The sequence below is a fragment of the Chanodichthys erythropterus genome, chromosome 16, assembly GCF_024489055.1.
Source record: "Chanodichthys erythropterus isolate Z2021 chromosome 16, ASM2448905v1, whole genome shotgun sequence".
Classification (NCBI taxonomy): Eukaryota; Metazoa; Chordata; class Actinopteri; order Cypriniformes; family Xenocyprididae; genus Chanodichthys; species Chanodichthys erythropterus.
This window is the reverse complement of record NC_090236.1, coordinates 25,079,227-25,099,034: the sequence shown is the minus strand read 5'-3', so window position 1 is coordinate 25,099,034 and position 19,808 is coordinate 25,079,227. Positions and strand designations below refer to the sequence as shown.

Below are 19,808 nucleotides of genomic sequence, written 5' to 3'. Positions count from 1 at the left end.
ATAAGCAGTGTCCTGCACCCGCAGTTATTAACAGCACAACCAACCCGATATCTAGATAGGCAATCATTTTAACCCGTACCTGATCCAACCCATTTGACATAAAATACGCGACCCGACATGAGGTAGCCAAAAATAATTTTCTCATCTAGCCCAACACAAGCAATAAAACCAACATTAGGCATTCTATGTCGCTGCATTTAATGAAAAATTGCGTTAACAAAAGTAAAAATAGTAGAACAAAGAATGTTTTAGTTGGCCTATTTTTAACTAAGCTTACAGCTAGTTAAATATTTTAGCAGATTAACTCGCCATTTAAACGCGGCTGTCTCTTCTGAAACTGAGCAGTGTTTACCTGGCCGCTGGTCCTATTTGCAGCAGCATGAAAAATCTCCTAAACCTTTTATTCAAATCGTGAATAGCCTATATTAAATACACAAACTGAGCAAAATGCACTCCCTTTAATATAATCACTATAGCTTTCAATCAGATGCCGCGCGATTGGCTACCATGCTCAGCGCTGCAAATCGTGCCGGAAGCCTTTAACATTCTTCAGACAGAGCGTGAACACAAATAAGCACGGGACCATTTGAAAGCAGCTGTCAAATGCAACGAATTGAGTTGGAATAGTCTTTGCTATTGGACCCGCAGTCCACCCGTGCCTACCCGACACGTAAATATTATTCCATCCGTTACATTAAATTTGGCGGGTTACCCGTCGGGTATCTGTCCGCGTGCAGGACTCTGGTTTGCAGGTTCCTGGCAATGTGATGTCACATTAGCCACAGGCCCTGCCCACGAATGTTGACAGACACTGAAGATGAGGTGGATTAATTTTTCAAGAAAATGCTCCCTCAACCAATATTACCGAAATTTGTTTATGTCTATGCGAATATTTTCACACCGGACTGTTTTGTGAACGAATGTCAATACAAAGGAACAATACAAAACAGAGGTTGTGCTAAAAATGTGTTACTCAAGGACAGATAAGTACAAACTGTTTATGATCCAGCTTACAGTATCCAGAGTGATACTGGATACGGCAGTAATAAAGGTGAGAGCACTTTATTACAGTTCATCGGAGTTGATTTACAGATATAAAGTTTACCAGTTTATTAAGCACTACCCAAAAAGGCATAAGGTCTTTATATATTTGTTTACTGTTAGTTGTAACGATTGTTTCTGTGTAATTCACTGTGTATGTTGATAATAATGTAAGGGAGAGAAAGAGTTTATGGATAATATTTTAATGCACACTGTTTTATTAAGCGCTTACAGTGATTTTCTAGAGAAAAAAGATGCTTCTTATTTTGTGTGAAGTAAAATAAACATTATAAAACTCATCTGTAAACAGGCTTGTACTAATATAGTGGATTAAAAACAAGAAGACAATATAACTTAAAACTGTATTTAAACTAAACTATACCTGTTCTATCTCCATTCAGCATATATTTGCAGTTTCTGTAATTATAGTGCGTCCTGACTGACTCCTGACATCGAAGAATCAGCTCTTGAAGCTCCGCCCTCTTAAGCAGAGCGAAGCAGCTCATTTGCATTTAAAGGGCACACACTGAAACGGCACATTTTTGCTCACCCCCAAAAAGTGGCAATTTTAACATGCTATAAAAAATTATCTGTGGGGTATTCTGAGCTAAAACTTCACATACACACTCTGGGGACATCAGAGACTTATTTTACATCTTGTAAAAGGGGGCATAATAGGTCCCCTTTAAAAGAAATGAAAACTTTTATTCAGCAAAAGAACTGTACCGAACTGTAATGGGCAACACTGTGACCACAATGAGGAAAAACAGTTATGCTTGAGCATTCTGTCCTTTTTTAGTGTTGCATCTTGTGACATCATGTCCTGTTTATTGTTCGTTTATATGTCTTTGGTCCATATTGCGTTCATATTTCATTTGAACCGCATCACAATTTTATTAAAAGTAGGCCGAGACCCATCTTTTCAGCGGCCTCTGTCCGCTTGTTTGGTGTACACCAGGGTTAGGATGATAGCATTCACAAATGAACCACACTAACAGAGCAATTGCATCAGGGTTCGTTTTAATCGAACCAAACATATAAGTGTGAACACACCCCTTTCTCAAGCAGCTTTGCATATCTGCAGCTAAAATTAAATTGATCTTGTTTTAAGGATAAATGTATACATTTAAAATATATTTTAGTGGAAATCAAGGCAAAAATACTGGTCAAAAAACTATTTTTTGGTGGTGTGCTCACCACAGTGCCAGGTGGCAGGGGTTTTGAGTCGTCTGTGGGGTACATCCTAGACACGGGACACTGGAGGATGTCATTGCCATTGGGCACCATAGTACAGTAGTCCTGAATGCACTGCAGCCACCACCACACTGCATCACGGCAATTAAAACGGGCCCCTACTCCCTCTCCCAGCAGGTTAGGGATCAAGCCATGTCTCAGTGTGCCTGCAAAGCCCAGGATGATGTTCCTGTAAAGCAGGACAAAGAGAAACAGAAATAACTAAGAGGGAAAAATCTCATCTTTACTTCCCACTCAAGAATAAAATCATTTTCCTTTTTCTGAGTCTGAGGTCATCCATATTAGCAGAAGGGGAAAATAAACAATTAATGGTTACATCACCAATCTTTCTCAAATGTTTCTGGATGGATCGATAATTTATGTATACGCTGAATTTACACCTGAACCTGCCAAAAATGTGTGCTCCTGCACTGTTGCTGAAAACCTTCCAGAGTCCCTAAATCAAAATCAAATTGTGAGATACCTAAAGACTCTTACGGCTATTTTACATTGTTCTCAGTGGATTGCTGTAGAAATGAATTGAATAAAGTACCTGGCCTCCAGGTGACGGCCGGTGACCAGCATCAGTCCTCTCAGGGCGATAAACGTGTCCCTACCCCAACAACGAAAAATTCCAGCAGAGAAATGTGGCAGACCTATGGAATGTGGAAATCAAGGCCAAGAATAATGACACAGAGCTTAAACACTGTACCTGTACACTGTACCTTTCAAAAATGAAAGTTCTGTCATCATTTGCTCACCCTTATGTTGTTCCAAATCTGTATGAGTTTCTTTCTTCTGTTTAACACAAAAGAAGATGTTTTAAAGAATGTTAGTAACCAGACAGTTGTGGGTAGCCACTGACTTCCATAGTATTTTTTTTCCAACTATGGAAGTCAATGGCTACCGTCAACTGTCTGGTTACTAACATTCTTTAAAACATCTTCCTTTGTTTCCAACAGAAGAAAGTAACTTATACAGGTTTGGAACAACATAAAGGTGAGTAAATGATGACAGAACTTTAATTTCTGGGTGAACTATCCCTTTAAGTTTAAACCTACAATCCTACGTTAGCAGCCCAGACACTTTGGCTATTCGGCAAGCAACACTCAAAAATTAATATACTCTGGTGATCTGTGCAACTTGTGACATATTTATGATTGTCTATAGAGTCACCTGCAGCCAAGGAGACACAGCACTGCTCCTTTTGCTTAGTGATTTCATTGACACGGTAAGGCACATCGGTCAGGGCTGGTGAGAGAGGTGGAAGAGCTGGAAATCGTCCCACGCCACACATTTGGACCGATCCCAGAGCCAACAGCTTCACAAAAGATGAGCCATTCTGCACAAAACTAAACACACACACACACACACACACACACACACACACACACACACACACAATAATAGCAATCTTATAACAGCCCAAAGAAAACAACCCCATGACAAAATAAGAAACATATTTAAAGCGTAGGTAGGATTGATCTTGGTAAAGTAAGTAAACCATAGTAAAGTAAGAACACCATAGCAGATCTAGACAAGTCGTGCAGGTGAGGAAGAGGATGGCTAAAGAAAATTATCATGTTACACAGTATTAAACTGGACCAGGTTGCAATTGGAATAAATAAGGTTGCTAAATAAGATAGGAGATAGAGATCAATTGATTGCCTGTTTGGGAGAATCAATCAGCTACTCAAAAAACTTTCATGAATGATTTATTTTTTCACACCCTGAAATTCTTTTTTGTAAGCTGTTTTTAAAGGTGGAATCATAATAATAATAATCATACAGCCTAACAATTTGAGGATGGGCGAGGGTAGACAAACACCAGGATGATCATTCTCATTCTTGTTTAGAGACTGACCTTGACATCTGTTTGAAGGTCGCATCAAGTGCAGTTGTGTAAGCCCCAACCAGGATGGCATCAAAGTAACAGGGGATGAGATAGCGAGGGATGTGCTTCAGGTAAGTAAACATAGCCTGGAACCACTGACCCACCTAAGCACACGTTAGATACAAATTTACCTACTGGATTTACAAGTAGGAGCAGCAGTTTTTAACTCTGGCTTATATACAGTATTTATTTTTATCGCTTGACTCATTTACCTCGGCCAGTGTGCCCCCGCGCATCATCAGTCTATTGCTCACGTAATCGATCATCCAATCCCCTTGCCTTAAGTTGTCACAGAACGGGTGGCCAAGATCATTTTTGGGTCGAATGTCTGCCATCACCGACAACAGACCTGAGTGGGTGAAATCACAACAGTTATTGCCAGTTACTGGGATTTATTTAAGACATCTGGAAAGCATTTAATCACACAAAATACAAACCTAAAGTATATTGTCCTTTTGAATAAAAGTTTAAATACAAGTCCTTTTAACCCTTATAGGGTCTTTGGGGTCTGTACTGACCCCGAACGACGTTTGCTCAAATAAAAAAAATGTTCTCTTTGTCCAAATGACATGAAACTTTGTACAGTTGTTAACACTTTCTAGATCTACAAAGAAAAAAAATTGGAGTGATATCTTGTTTTTATGTTAGTGTAAAAAAAGGGGTCACACTCAGGGTCTTCGGGGTCTCCACAGACCCCAGGCAACAATGTGTAAAAAAAATGGAACTTTGTAACAAAATAATTGTTTTTTAAAAAACAAATGTAATTTTACTCTGTTTATTAATGTTTTTACTTCATATTTGTGCAGTTTTTGGAGGATTTGTCATATCTTTTAAATTTATATAAATAAATAAATAAATATTTCTTTAATACAAAAACAGCTTATTATGTAAAATTCACTTTATAAAAGACCCACATTTCTAACTTTCATTCATGGGGATAACATGGATAATTTGACATGGTTTAGTGTAAGATTTTTGCCCATCTTTTGGAAAATGCAGTTTTAAAAGTAAAAAAAAATATCACTTTTACCAGTAGACGGCTGCAGAGCTGACGACTGAAAGACATCTTTTCACAAGTATTTTTCAGTTGTATTTATATCTAAATATTATGAAATCACAATTATGACAATAAAAGACAATAAAAATTACTTTTTGTCAAAGCTTAGCATTTTTTTGTACTGAAAAAAATAAGTTTTTCAAAAATACTGATTTTGAGGATGAATTTTGTCCATTTTCTAAGTGGAGTCTCATCATAATGTTACAATATTAAAAAACTGAATTTTTCATTACAAAAAATACTAAACTTTGACAAAAAGTAGCCTTTATTGTTATAATTGTGATTTCAGAATATTTAGATACGAATCCAACTGAAGAATACTTGTGAAAAGATGTCTTTCAGTCAGTCAAATAACACATAGCAAATATTGGAGCTCTGCAGCCATCTACTGGTAAAAATGATAGTTTTTTTACTTTTATAACTGCATTTGCCAAAAGATGGAAAACCATGTCAAATTATCCATGTTACCCCCATGAATGAAATTTAGAAATGTGGGTCTTTTATAAAGTGAATTTTACATAAAAAGCTGTTTTTGTATAAAAACCTATTTAAAATTTTTTTTTAATTTATTTATATAAATGTAAAAAATATGATAAATCCTCCAAAAACTGCACAAACATGGAGTAAAAACATTAATAAACAGAATAAAATTACATTTGTTAAAAAAACAAAAACAAAACAAGTATTTTGTTACAAAATTGCATTTTGTTGCCTGGGGTCTGTGGAGACCCCGAAGACCCAAGTGTACTTCCCAAACGAAGACCGCACAAGGGTTAAAAACAATCTGTACCTTGCAGACCACCGTATTTGAGTGCCGTCCAGCCGGGGATGTTGTAGCAGCCCCCTCCATCTTCTTTCTCCTCTTCGTCACAGCGAAAGAGCAGAATGTTCATATCAGCCAGAGTCATTTTAGACATAATCCTGGAGTGTAGAAGAAACACGAATAAGCTTCTTTAGAACTTCTCAACAATGAAAAAAACATACATGTTCAGTCCTCTGTGCACAGAAAGAAAATCTATGTGGGACAGAAAGACTATATGGCTGCAATAACTGTTAAGCACAACAAAAAGAGAAACGGTATGTCCATTAGCGTCATTGGGAATGTGAGGAACGGATCTAGAATGATAGCGGTGGAAACTGGTAAATGTGGATGTGTCTTGAATATATTAGAAGGAAAAACAGTTACAACACATTAAAACCTCAAAAGCTGAAATGTGTTAGTGTGAACTCACTGTGTCAGGGTGCTCTTCAGTATGTCGGGTGTGTTTGGATCAGACAGACTTCCTGCTTTATACAGTGGATTGAACTGAATGAGATGGTTCCTCAACACACCAACCAGCTCCTGGGATTTGGGGTCCAGACTCACCCTGAGAAACAAAGACATATTACCACTTAAACATACTACTAAATAAACTTTAATTAGATGTTAAAGCTCAAAACTTTTTGTTCACAGCGGTGGGGTCTGTACAGTATCAGCCGAGTGTGGATAGCAATAAAATGGAACTAACCTTATAATTGAACAAATATATATACACTACCACTACCAAAATGTGGAGTCAGTAAGATTTTTATTTTTTTGAAAATAATAATAATAACTTGTTCAGCAAGGATGCATTAAATTGATGAAAAGTGACAGTAGACATTTATAATGTTACAAAAGTTTTCTATGTCAAATAAATTTTGTTTTTTGAACTTTATATTCATTAAAGAATTCTGAACGTTTCCACAAATATTAAGCAGCACTACTGTTTTCAACATTGATAATAATGAGAAATGTTTCTTGAGCAGCAAATCAGCATATTAGAATGATTTCTGAAGGATCATGTGATACTGAAGACTGGAGTAATGATGCTGAAAATTCAGCTTTGCCATCACAGGAATAAATTACATTTTACAATATATTAATATAAAAATAGAAAACAGTTGTTTTGAATTGTAATAATATTTCACAATATTACTGTATTTTTTCAACTCAAATAAATGCAGCCGGGCTGAGCATTAGAGACTTCTTTCAAGTGCACTGTAAAATCTTACCAAACCCAAACTTTTCAAAACAAATTGTTAGTTGTTGACATTAAATATTGAGTGTCCAATAAAACTCCATTTGGCCATTTTAAAGTGCTTTTAAGATTATTTTAAATGGAGTTTAGGAAGGCAATTCCCAAAAGTATTTCATGTCAATACCAGTGTATAAATGCTGTCCTATTTTGCCTATTAAATGTTTACTTTGTATATTGTCAGGCCTATACAGTTCATTTTAATATAAATACATTAAGGTTTTTTTGTTACTTTTTGCATTATAAACCATTTTGGCACAATGTTGGATCACCACTTCATGTCCAGTGCAAAATCTAGGTAAAGTCCTTATGTAAAACCATTTGAAAACCACTGTCATAGATCGGTTTAGGTCTAACCTGAAAGCAATAACGCTTCCAGGCGTCAGCTGCTCAAACACGATCTCCTGCACATATTCACTGGGCCCTCGAGACGTCACCCCAGCCTGCCGCACCACCTTGCTGTCCTTCATCTGAGCAGACAGAGACGCAAACAAAGGAACATCTGAGACCAAAAGATAAGATTGACTGGTGCAGTGTTGACAGTACAGCAAATCAAAAGGCCATGCAAGTCTAGGCGGCAGACATTTACAACCAGGCAGGAAAGGGGAGGTTTACCAAAACAATTTGTTGAGATGAAACGAGAGCTCTTTGAGGGCTGTAGGGGTAGGGGTTGAGCTTTTGCCATTTTGTGAATGAGTGTTCTCTGCTGAGGCCATTGTGTCGGCTTAGAATGGTTATAATTAGAGCGGTCTCACAGCACTCAAGTTACCTGAATGTGCTCTTTAATTTCCACCGTGTACTCAGGCATGCCATTAATGCTCCTCTCATCTTTTTTGTAGGAGCCCGCCTGCCTCTCCACAGTACGCGCCTCCAGCACCACCTCCTCAATCTTACCTGTGAGAGAGGATTTGTTCCAAGAGATTTCAGGAATTGGCTTCCAGTCAGGCGTTAAGTACAAATGACACATAATAGAGACAGAATAAAAACAGATTCCAGAACCGAATCTCAGTAGCTGCATTTACATGGATCCTAATAATACGATAGTAATTGGACTAGTAGCACAGTCAGAATAGAAAAATCACACGTAACCACGTCAATCGGAATGAATTGGCCAAATCCGATTAAAATTTCATTCAGATTGTAAGGGGTGGTTTAAACCTTTCGTAATCCGATCGTGAGGACATGTGAACATTGAATTCAGGATTAAAACCCGAAACTGAAAAGTACCGTGTATATGCATTGATACAGAAATGGCTGTAGAATGCTGTAGAAATGAATTAATTCTGACTGAAAAAAAAGTGTCCATGTAAACATAGCTAGTGTGAGCAAGTGAGAGAGAATATCTCATCTAGTAAAACACAAAGAAGGTTCAGCGTCTCTGATTAGGAGCAGTGAGCCTGTGACACACCTGGGATGCACATCGGTGGAACCTCGTCTGTATAGCGATGGTGTTTGGGGTTCTTGAATGCAGTGCGGCACACAGCCACCACTGACTGGTGCGTGCTGGGACAATGCCGGGTGACCGCCACAATGTCCTCATCCACTTGGTCCACAAACACCTAAGAAAACCAAAGACATATTAATAAAGCTTGTTAAAGGTTATTATAGTTTTGAATTTCAGTTTGATTTTTTAAAAATATATAATTTACATATTTATTCTAATCTTTTCAGGTTATTTCTAGTTTCTAACTTTATATATAGCATTTAGCATTTTATAGCATAAAATAAATCACACATAATATATAAAATATGAAATACTATCTATAAAAATCTAATTATTTAACATTTATTTAATTAGCTAGTTAGTTTAAGCAATGGTTTTAGTTACAGTTTATTATATTTTCTGCATTTTTCATTTCATTTTTATTTTAACAATTTATTATTAGTAATTCTATTTACTAATTTTTTCAGGTTAATTTTAGTTTATAATATAGTATTTAATACATAAAGTAATTTCTATTTTTATAATATTTAAAAATGCAGCTTATTTTTAATTTCTATTCAAAATGTAATATTTAAAATGTATATTTTAACATAATATTTTAATGTGTTGGCAAAACTAGATGAACTTTAAACAAGTTCTGGCAACCTTACTTGTATCTCATGTCATATCGCTATCTGCAGGTGTGATGTCTTCTCTGTTAACAGACCTACAAATCAGACTACTCCACCATGTGTTCATTACACGAAAACGATTATATCCATTTTGGTTGTTTATTAACTTTTTGTTAATTTTCAACCTTTTTTTTTTCCCCCAATTTCAGCCTTTCAAATTTTTTTTTTAATTTTTTAAACTTTTTATATTTTTGTTCACTTGATTTCTATTTTAAATAGATTTTTTTGTCATTCTTATTTTCATAAATTTACACACAAGTTCCTGCTTTTTTGTGGCCATGATGCGCCCTTCTGCCAAACCTGCATTTGTACAGAATTCACAGTGCAACAGTCCATAGGGGCTTTTGCACCGGCTAATTATAGGAACTCATTTATAGGAACTAGCCACCAGGTGTGCGTTTCCCGTACAACGACTTAACTCGCTGCTTCACTACCATAGTACAATGCATCGTTGAACGGGACATTCTAAAACACTTAACGTGAAAAACGCTTAACGTGGCTTAATGTACTAAGACAGTGATTTTAACCGACCAAACTCATTATATCATGCTGATAAAGTATACTATGTGCAAAAAATCAGATGTTCAACAGGGACAACTAGCCAATTACAATCAACTAGCCAGTCACTATTGTTTCCTGAAACCGTATTGTCGCAAAACTGTCCTTCAGCCACGTTGGTGGATGACATCACGCAGGTGGTGGAGTAATAACTTCTTTAAATGAATCTGTTTGAGACAGAATTAAAGCTAGATTTTTTGCTATAAATTACGAACATGGCATCCCAGTACTAATTCTCATTTTTCTCAGTTTTGCTTTATTTCCAGATTCAATCATAGGCTCGTTCTTACGTACCAGAGCACGTACGCACATGCATGCTCTTCAAAAACGGTGCTTAAAATCTCTTGACAAACAAAAATATGTAAATAACATTTGTATATATTCGAAATAAAAGATATACTTTGTACTTAATGTCAGCTTGCTTATTTTGCTCAAGATAATGATTTATTAAGTCAATATGTCATAAAAACAAGAAACTATGCTTCTAACCACAGCTCCAGAGCTGTAGTTCCAACCACATAAGTTTGCGGTGCATTTTGCGAATGTTTGTTTGAACTATGGTTTCGGGAAACACCAAATCGCTGAACTATGTTAGTAACGATGGAACTTGCGATGTTTGTTGGCTAACAATGCTTTTGGGAAATGCATCTCAGGTCGGTCCCCCGAGAACTACATTTTCCCCAAGGGCCATTTTCCAGTAGGAACTTTGAGGTGTCGTAAGCTGGCTGACAGTGACTTCATTTAAGCGTGGCATTCACCAACGCCAACAACTGGAGGATACTGGACGCCATGATCAGAGCTATGTTTTTGTTGTGTGTCGTGGGTTCTGTCAGGACCACTATCTTCAAATATGATTGATAATAGCATAGAGTTTGTATTGGCTGTATGGTTCTGTTCTGGGCAAGAACTCCCTGTGCATCCATGCAGCCTAGCATGGATAAGAGCAGGGAGAGCAGCAATAACCCCCCTAGGGCAACAGAACAGAACCAACATATGCAGATATCATTAATGTCATAATTTAACGTACACATATTTCAAGAATAAGTCTGATTAAAGGGAATCATAAGCCAAATACTGACTGACGAGAGGAGGAGCTGGGGATGGAGGAGGGAAATTTGCTCCTGAGAAATGCGATAGCTACATATAATACTAAGGAGCTTATATATGAATGCTGTGATAGGCATCGTATTCCTATAGCTTGACACAAGTCACCTGGGAGTCAGCTGATGCAAGCTTGACTGACGTGACCTGCCAGAACTGACGCTAACGCTGGATCTTCCTGATAATGTAGATGGAATGTAGATGTATAAGTTAAGCAACTGAAAGAGCAAAAAGGAGGGCTAAGGGACAAAACCAAAGGCGAAAGGTAAATGCAGTAAGTATATGTAAACTATGTGTTTACACTGCTTTTTAAAAACGGCTCGTGCCGGTGTTTTGTATGGCATGCGTTCAGCCAATCAACATACACTTATGTCACTGGTAGTTCCTATTTTGCTGTGTTAGACCCTACTCTGAAGTAGAAGCTAATTTATTCCCCCCAAAAGGCATCCTATAACTAAATTCATTCTCAGTTCCTGCGGTGCAAACAAGCCAAAAAGTTATAAGAACTATGAAAACATTCCTTATGCGGTATAACCATCACTGTGGACCCCCAGGGTTGAAGGCCTCCTTTGGGATGGGGCTTAAATTCCAAAGGCTGCATTTACCTGGTTAAAGCCTTTTGCAGCCAGTTCCTGGTGTAGCCGATTGAGGGCCAGCTTTCCGCCGATGATTCCTGACTGCAGGTTGACCTCATCAGGGGATGACGGCTTAGCCTGAGGATTCCATTTGCTATAAAAGCGCTCCTCTGATACCACTGAGATCTGATGGTAGAGACAAAAAAGAAGGACTTTCAATATGTACTAAAAAAAAGGAACTCAATCCATGTTTTGTGAGGCTGTATGAAGTTAATATCTTGCCTGGTGGGGTACCAACTCATCGTAGCCTCTGGTGCTACCAGTGGCACAGCAGGCCATAGAAACAATAGCAGAGCTGGGCAGTGAATCATATACAGAGCGGATCTACAACAAAGAACATCAATATAAGAACTCATTCAAGAAGCTCCATCAACATTAACGTATAATGTAATTCAATGTTTTGAAATGCTATACCTGAATAGGGCACTCATTATCATGTGTGATATCCAGGAACATGGCGTGGGCAATGCTAGGCACCAGAGGCCTGAGACTGGGCTGAAGAAAAGCCCCGACCGGTTCCCCTCCGTACCGGTACACCAGCCTGCCCTCCTCGTGACTGTCTCCTGCGCTCATCGCCTCTACAACAGCACAAAAAATGACAAGTAATCCAAAGCAAAGTATCAATACTCCATCCATTTAAAGTGCCCGATTATGCTATTTAGAAGGGTCCTACAGGTTTCCTACAGCAGGTTTACATTCATCCAAGGTCAAAAAACACATTAATTTTCTCATAATATATATGGCACATCACCTCAGTTCTCAAAGAGTTTCAAAACAGTTCTTTGGAGATTCTGTCTCTCTAAACCCCTCCTTTCTGAGAGCCTACTTTCCTCTGATTGGTCAGATTGGTTGAATCACAAACAAAATCCCAATTAACATATCTGAATTTCAGCTGCAAAAGCTTCCTCAGCACTTTTATACACAGTGATACGAACAGTAATCAATTTGGAAAGTGTATGCAAAGTGTCTTCACTTTCGCAGTGCAGAAAACAGTGCCTTCTCATCTCGATATGTCAACAACACTAACTCTTTCAAGCCTCAGCTACAACTACTGTTTGAGGGCGGGTCAGAGTAGACGTTGTTCGCAGGCAACCAATGAAGACCAATGAAGCCTGGCACTATGCAAATTTGTTACAAACCTACGTAGGTTTGTGCAGGAAGTGAGAATGGAATCACTGACGACTCATTTCAGGCAATTCAGATTCTTTAATATGTGCTACTTGCTTCACCTGTACTTTCATTTTCAAAATTGTACACAAACAAATCAGTTTTCCTAACCAGATCAAATGATTCATTGAAAAGATTCAACTGAAAAATGAATCGGACATTGCTACCTCTCATAAACGTGCCAAAGGGAGCTAAAGATCAAGATTTTCAGTATTCAGTAATTTCATCATTTAGCAGACGCTTTTATTTAAAGCAACTAAAAAATGAGGAGAGCAATAGAAGCAATCAAACCAACAATAAGGCAATATTGTATGACATGGGAAAACTTGTAATGTAGTGCCCAAGTCATGTGGTCAACTTTTAGGGTAGTTTTTGTTAGTTTTATGGTGCTTTGTTTCTTTTTTAAAGTTTGAAAGCTATAGTGCAGAAGAAGTAAAGTCATACAGGTTTGGAACAACATGAGGCATGTAAATAATGAAAAGTTAAAGAACAGTGATGTCAATCATTTTGTGGTTAAACTGTCAAGCTATGTAGAATCAGTATGATATTTTCTGTCCACTTACATTACTATTCAAAGGTTTGGGGTCAGTAAGACTTTTATTCAGTAAGGATGCATTAAACTGATCAAAAGTGACAGTAAAGACATTAATAATGTTACAAAATACTGTAATATTATTAGAATATTGCTGTTTTTACTGGAGGTGTGGTTTGAACTTCTTGAACTACTTTCAAAAACAATAAAATCCTTACTGACTCTAAATTGAATAGTAGTGTAACAATACAGGATGTTTGATAATGGAGTTAGATTTCACATTATATACTAATTTAAGAAACATATAACAAAACAGCTACAATTTAATTTTGTCAAAGACCTTAGTTATTAGAAGGCCATACCTCTGATGAGTGACGAGATTCCTAATCTAGTCACAAAGACATTATCCAGCTCCTCGCTGCCTGTGAAGAGCTCGGCTACCACGTACAGGTCAGGCCTCAGTTTGCGGGCAGCATCCAGCATGAACTGCAGCAAGCAGGGTTAGTGCAAGATGTACAGCCAAGAGTAAACCAAACCACGGGTGTTAGTGTGTCAGGTGAGGTGCAAAAAAATGGGTTCAGAAAGGGGGAGAGTCATGCCTCAAATGAAGCCAAAATGAGTGAAAACAGAAAATGAAATCCAGGAGAGAGTTTTGGGATGTAAATATTCAGGAAAGATAGTTCAGAAAAGGAAATGACAGGTGATGCAGTGCAAAAAGAGGGAGAAAACAGATAAGACATTGTTAGTGTCATGCTTAGAGACTCTCCAGTACCTCTGATGAGACTGGTTATTCCGAGCCGGTTTACAAACACATTGTCAATCAGCTCGCTGCCTGTAAAGAGCTCGGCTATCACATAGAGGTTGGGTCTGACTGCTCTGGCTGCCGCCAACATGGTCTGCAGGACACAACATGTGTTAAAAGTGAGAAGTGTTGCAGGCTAAAAAACTGTCGACTGATGCTAAATTTTGTTGGGTTTCATTCATGTCCTTTATATACATATTTGTTAAAATAACTTTAACCCTAGAAAACATGAACCGAAAAACCTACACTAATACATAAAGGGGGTCAAAATGACCCGTATTGGAATTAATGGTTTTCTTCAAAAAATAGGTGTCCTATTAATGAAAAAAGTAAAATAATTGATAATACACAAATGTTTTAATATATCAAACATGTTTTTTTTGTCGTCCAATTTTTTCATTATTAAAATATATATATATATTTTTTTAAATGCAGTTGTACTTTTTCTTAAACTCTAAACTAATATAGATCTACTGTATAGTATATTCAAGTCTGAACCTTCACTCCCCACATTTCTCACAGACCTTGTAAAAATGATCTTTTCAGACAGAGACAGAATCATGGCAGAAGTAGTAGGCCACCTGGATGCTTTTTTTGCCTACTGTTTTCTGAATACCGTGAATTCAGACATACTACTCCTTTCACTGGTTTTCACCTATTATAAAGTAGGGAAATATGCGTGTTGAGACAATTCTTGGTTCAGAGCAAAAGAGTAATCCATAAAGTTTTAAGAAAATAAATATTATTGACAAAACAATCTATACAAAAATACTGTGTTGAGTCAAATTCCACAGGAAATGAATACAGGCGAATTTAACCCCCTTTATGCATTCTTGGGGTAGTAATACAAAACATTTTTTTCCCCCCATATTATGACCAAGAAATATGAAAATTTAAATGATAAGAGTCATGGAATATCAACTAAATAATTGTTTTCACTGATAAAATATATATATATAAAAAAAAAAACACAACATGCTGGGTCAATTTGACCCCCTTTATGCATTCCAGGGTTAACAATGAACAGCTGTTTCCAAATTTCTATGTGTTATTATAGATATTTTTAGAAATGTACCAGCAACTACTTTATTTCATGTTTTACGCTTTTTATTTTTTTATAAGGTTACCTTTTTTGCCCTGTGTTTTTGACTTCTCCTTGCTATATTAGCAAATACGTTAATACACATTTTGAAAGTTATCAGTTTGTCTTTATTCCTTCTATATTTTTAAATTTTAGTAAAATCATAAAGTTGTCTTAGGAAAAGTAGACTAAAAGTTGTTTTAATGACAGAATCGAAAGTGAACTCTTCAAGGAAAAGTCAGTCTCTTTTTTAATATTGTGACAATCTGTAACTATGATTTTGTGTAGTAAACTGAAAACATCAGCATCACTTCTTTTAACCTGTAGTTTTCTGCACACAAGGCTTGTAATGTTGAAATAAACAGTAAAACCATCTTATCCTTCTAAGGGCATTACTACATCCCACCAAGACTTAAGATGGTACAATGCAATTTATTAAGATTCAAACATATCAATTTGTCTAATAAAAGATTTAAAATCTTATGAAACCTTTTGGGACCCACTTAAGTTTCTTTAATTACTTTCTTTACCTATACAATGCACTTATTGTTTTGTAATTTAAAAATCACCATGTTAAACTGGAAAAGGCGTCAGTTGCATAGCATAACTCTTATCCATCAATGATTTATCAATAAGCATAGGATGGAGAATAAGCCACACTTAATATTTCTTAGTGTGAAGTACAGCAAATGACGGAGCTATCGGTGGATGGGGAACAATCAGCAGCCAAAACGTACTAAACCAAGACAGTAACTAACGAGCTCGCCATATACAAATGTGTAGGGGAAAAAACCATTCTGCCCCCCATGTCTAATATTCATCTTTACACATAGTTAATCTCAAACAGGTTATTTATCTGCGATCCAGCCAAACGTAATAATCTATATTTTGACACTGCCGCGGTACCTCAGCCACATGCAGTGGAGTTGAATGGCAGTTGTCCAGACGCACTCCCACAAAGTGCTTGGCCGTGATCTCTGTGTATTTCTGCATGTGGGCCCACAGGTAGGGGCAATCCTCGGGCCTGTTTCCATACCGCAGTTTAACACTGTCTCCCCAGCAGATCAGCTCCCTCCTGATGTAGACATTGGACCCTGACCAGAATGAGGAGAAGAAGAAAAAGCAACTTTGATGGAGCTTACTGCCAAAAAGGCTTGGAAAGTGTTGTCAATGATTAGGATTTAAGAATGTGTTGATATTGCCACCTTGTGTTCAAAGTCAGAATGACACCACTGCCCTCTTACAAATACACTATGGCAGTTTTAGTAAATGGGGGGGGGGGATTTGTGAGGAGTGGATTTAACTATGGTTAAAGGAGTTAAAACTTCAGAATTGAGAAAATTACAATATCAATGGTAGAAAAAACTTTTAAAATTTTAATTCACATAATTAACAAAAAATGTTACAAAATTCTGTTAGTCAAGGTAGACTGCTAAACCTGGTTCTGCAAAATTCCTCAGGGGATCGTCCGCCATGACCCAGCCATTGTGGGCCAGGAAGTGACATGACTTTTCTGGTTGATTCATTAGCTCCAGATCTTGCTCCAAAGTTGCCTCCTCGAATGGGAAAGTAAAATATCTGTATATAGACAAAAGTTTTCAGAAGTGCCATAATTACATATATTGCATTGTATACAGGGCTGCCGCTAGAGGGGTGAAAGTTGGTGATGATTCTAGATTTTAACCGAGGGGGATCCACAGCAACAACCTGCACTGGGGCCCTGGAAACCATAGCTATGGCCTTGATTGTATACATTAATTTTATTATATAAAAATTATGTTAAAACTTAAGACTCTGTTAAAGCAGAGGCTGATGAGTGAATAAACTGTGCTACCTGGTAACCAGAGGATGCTTCCTAGTTACAGGGCCCAGCTTGGGTCCATGGTCAGCCAGTCTTTCATAGCTTACAGTTCCATCAATGCAATTAGTAGCCTGAAAGTAAAGAAATTATATTACTGCACTGGACTACATTGAAATTAGTGGTGAAGGTACAGAGAGAGAGACTCACCTGCTCCTGATGGTGCTTAATTTCATGAAACTGTTCATTATTGAGTTCATCTAATCTCCTCCTCAGCCAGTTACAGCAATCTTCAATGGCACCAGGGCTGCTCCTGCAACAACATAAATGTATAATTCATCTGTAGAATATCATATAAAGCATAATAAGCAGTCTACAGCCCAGCAGAGTTTAGCTTCAACCCAAATTAAACACACCTAATCCAGCTCTTCAAGTCCTTCAGTGTTATTTGAAAACTACAAGCATGTGTGTTAGTGCATGGTTGGAACTAAACTTTGCATGTCTGTGGCCCTCCATGAACTGAGTTTTGCACCTCTGGTCTACACTGAACAAAGGCTCAAACATGCAGCAGCATACTGACCCATGGGGCACAAAGGTTTCTAAAGCGGAGTCCATGTCCACTGTGTTACCAAAGCGCCTGTACTGAGGGTCCTGAATGATCTTCAGTTGTTGTTTGCCATCTGTCTTGCTCCTACCAGGTTTGGCTCCTGTACAGACAATTTAGAACAAACCATTAAACACATTAAAGGGTTAGTTCACAAGACTGGTCAATGTTTATGTGAGCCTAAATTAAAAGCACAATATGTACGTTTCGCCACTAGAGGTCACTTATTCAAAACAATAACAGGCATAGCTTGATGACACTGTGAATGAGCGTGGAATCATGGGAGTTGTTGTCTTTACGTCCACAGCCAATGTAAAGCGATCCGACAGGACAGAAATCATGTTCATGGGTGAGCTAATTTATTAAAGTTTTATTAATGTTACTGTGGTATGGAGCAGGGCGGGTCCGAGATCCTGAGACATTTTAAGATGCTGTTTTTATTATGCTTATATGCTGCAGTCGGCCGCTGACGTTCCTTTTGTTTTGTAGTTTATTTATGCATATTGTATGATTAAAGTTACAATTAACGTTTGTCTCCTTCTTCCCTGAACTTGAACTTTGTTACAGTTGTGTTTGATCACTTAAATTCATTGTTTTATTTAAAGGTGCTACAGAGGATCTCACAAGGAACGTCACGGCAGTGATTGACCAGCCAGAGGGCCAATCGTTTATGCGATGATCGCGTAAACGATTGGCTGATGTTTTTAAGGCCCTACCTCGTGCACAGATGATGTATATTAATATTATTCCTTTCAGTGAACCTAATAAATAGTCTTTTATCAGTTAGTAAAGACAGTTTCAAGTTATATTGCAAAAATGTATAAAACAAAACATCCTCTGTAGCACCTTTAATTGACGTGTTTGCTGGCGCAAAGGCGAGACAAATTGTCACTCACATGAGATTGACCAATAGCAAATCACAACCATCCAGCAATCCAATGAATTCCCCAATGGACAAAATAAAGTCCCGCCCTACGTTTTTCCTTGTTCAAGAAGCCATATCACTCAGCTATACGTCACAATACAGAAGAAAAGACTATTGCAACTTCCGTTTTATACCGACTTTAACATTTTCATTTCTCTTAACGTAAGTGTCTGAGAACCATCCAGTAACTCACCGCTTTGCAGTAAAGCTCTGAACTGCTCCACCGCCGGTTCCACTTTGACTTGGAAGAACTCCCACAGTTTAATTCTGGGAAACACGTCCTGCCAGAGAACTCCACGAATGGCCTAGTGAAAACAAATTACAGTTAGTATTGAAGGAATTGAATTCCATTCTATGGCTTCCACAGACAGCGATTCGCTCACATGGAGGTGCTGGTGATCCTGGATTAGGGCAGGGAGACCCCTGTCTTTGTATTTGCCATCAGCTATAGCACAGGTGACGTGCCACAGGGCCCTGTCCAGCACCCAGGCTGGCTTCAGATGAGGAGAGTTAACCAGGTTATAACCACACTCAGGATGTTTCTCAATCCATTTGCTGTTAGCAGCTGAGAAAGGCGGGAAAACACAGCAGTTATCATGACATTGTAATACAAATAAATAAAAAAGGACATAGAAGATGAAACAGGCATTACATAAAAGTCAATGAATTGGTGATTCTACTTTTGCTGAAACAAACCAAAAAAAAAAAAAAAGATAGATAGATTTATTTAAATATATATATATTTGGATTTAAATTAATTACAAGCAATATGCAATAAGGTCCAAAAGTCTGAGACTTCTTATGAAAATGTCTATTTTGCATTTTCCTAATTTGATGCATAATAATAATACCATTAGTGACCTCAAAATAATGCAGAACCTTAAACATTAATTATTTTATTTATTTATTATTTACAATACTGTTCAAGGGTGGAGGTCAGTAAGACATTTATAATGTTACAAAACTATCTATTTCAAATAAATGCTGTTCTTTTGAATGTTCTAGTAGTTAAAAAAACATGATATCATTTTTTTCTTTAATTTTTGTTTTCTTAAGGATCATGTGACACTGAAGACTGGAGTAATGATGCTGAAAATTCAGCTTTGCCATCACAGGAATTAATTAGAACTATTTTAAATTGTAATAATATTTCAAAATATTAGTTTTTACCATATTTTTATCAAATAAATGCAGCCTTGGTGAGCATA

The 19,808-nt window shown here is 37.3% G+C and overlaps 1 protein-coding gene across 3 annotated transcripts in view; it reads right to left on the bottom strand.

Annotated features, from left to right (window-relative positions):
• The window catches only part of agla (amylo-alpha-1, 6-glucosidase, 4-alpha-glucanotransferase a), a 29,385-nt gene that overhangs the window by 4,362 nt on the left and 5,215 nt on the right, over positions 1–19,808 (bottom strand). For 2 of the 3 annotated variants that reach the window (XM_067362849.1, XM_067362850.1), the window contains exons 6-26: positions 18,984–19,165; positions 18,794–18,905; positions 17,652–17,778; positions 17,282–17,384; positions 17,108–17,205; positions 16,712–16,851; positions 16,180–16,367; positions 13,753–13,876; positions 12,106–12,269; positions 11,914–12,015; positions 11,662–11,817; positions 8,691–8,841; positions 8,052–8,176; positions 7,640–7,752; positions 6,458–6,592; positions 6,016–6,146; positions 4,381–4,517; positions 4,139–4,272; positions 3,451–3,626; positions 2,828–2,930; positions 2,239–2,464 (exon numbers count right to left, since the gene is read on the bottom strand). In XM_067362849.1, coding sequence (XP_067218950.1) covers positions 2,239–2,464; positions 2,828–2,930; positions 3,451–3,626; positions 4,139–4,272; positions 4,381–4,517; positions 6,016–6,146; positions 6,458–6,592; positions 7,640–7,752; positions 8,052–8,176; positions 8,691–8,841; positions 11,662–11,817; positions 11,914–12,015; positions 12,106–12,269; positions 13,753–13,876; positions 16,180–16,367; positions 16,712–16,851; positions 17,108–17,205; positions 17,282–17,384; positions 17,652–17,778; positions 18,794–18,905; positions 18,984–19,165 — 2,927 coding nt within the window. Of the gene's footprint in view, positions 1–2,238; positions 2,465–2,827; positions 2,931–3,450; positions 3,627–4,138; positions 4,273–4,380; positions 4,518–6,015; positions 6,147–6,457; positions 6,593–7,639; positions 7,753–8,051; positions 8,177–8,690; positions 8,842–11,661; positions 11,818–11,913; positions 12,016–12,105; positions 12,270–13,752; positions 13,877–14,162; positions 14,287–16,179; positions 16,368–16,711; positions 16,852–17,107; positions 17,206–17,281; positions 17,385–17,651; positions 17,779–18,793; positions 18,906–18,983; positions 19,166–19,808 lie in introns of all 3 variants that reach the window. The other variant, XM_067362851.1, reaches the window with a different exon arrangement.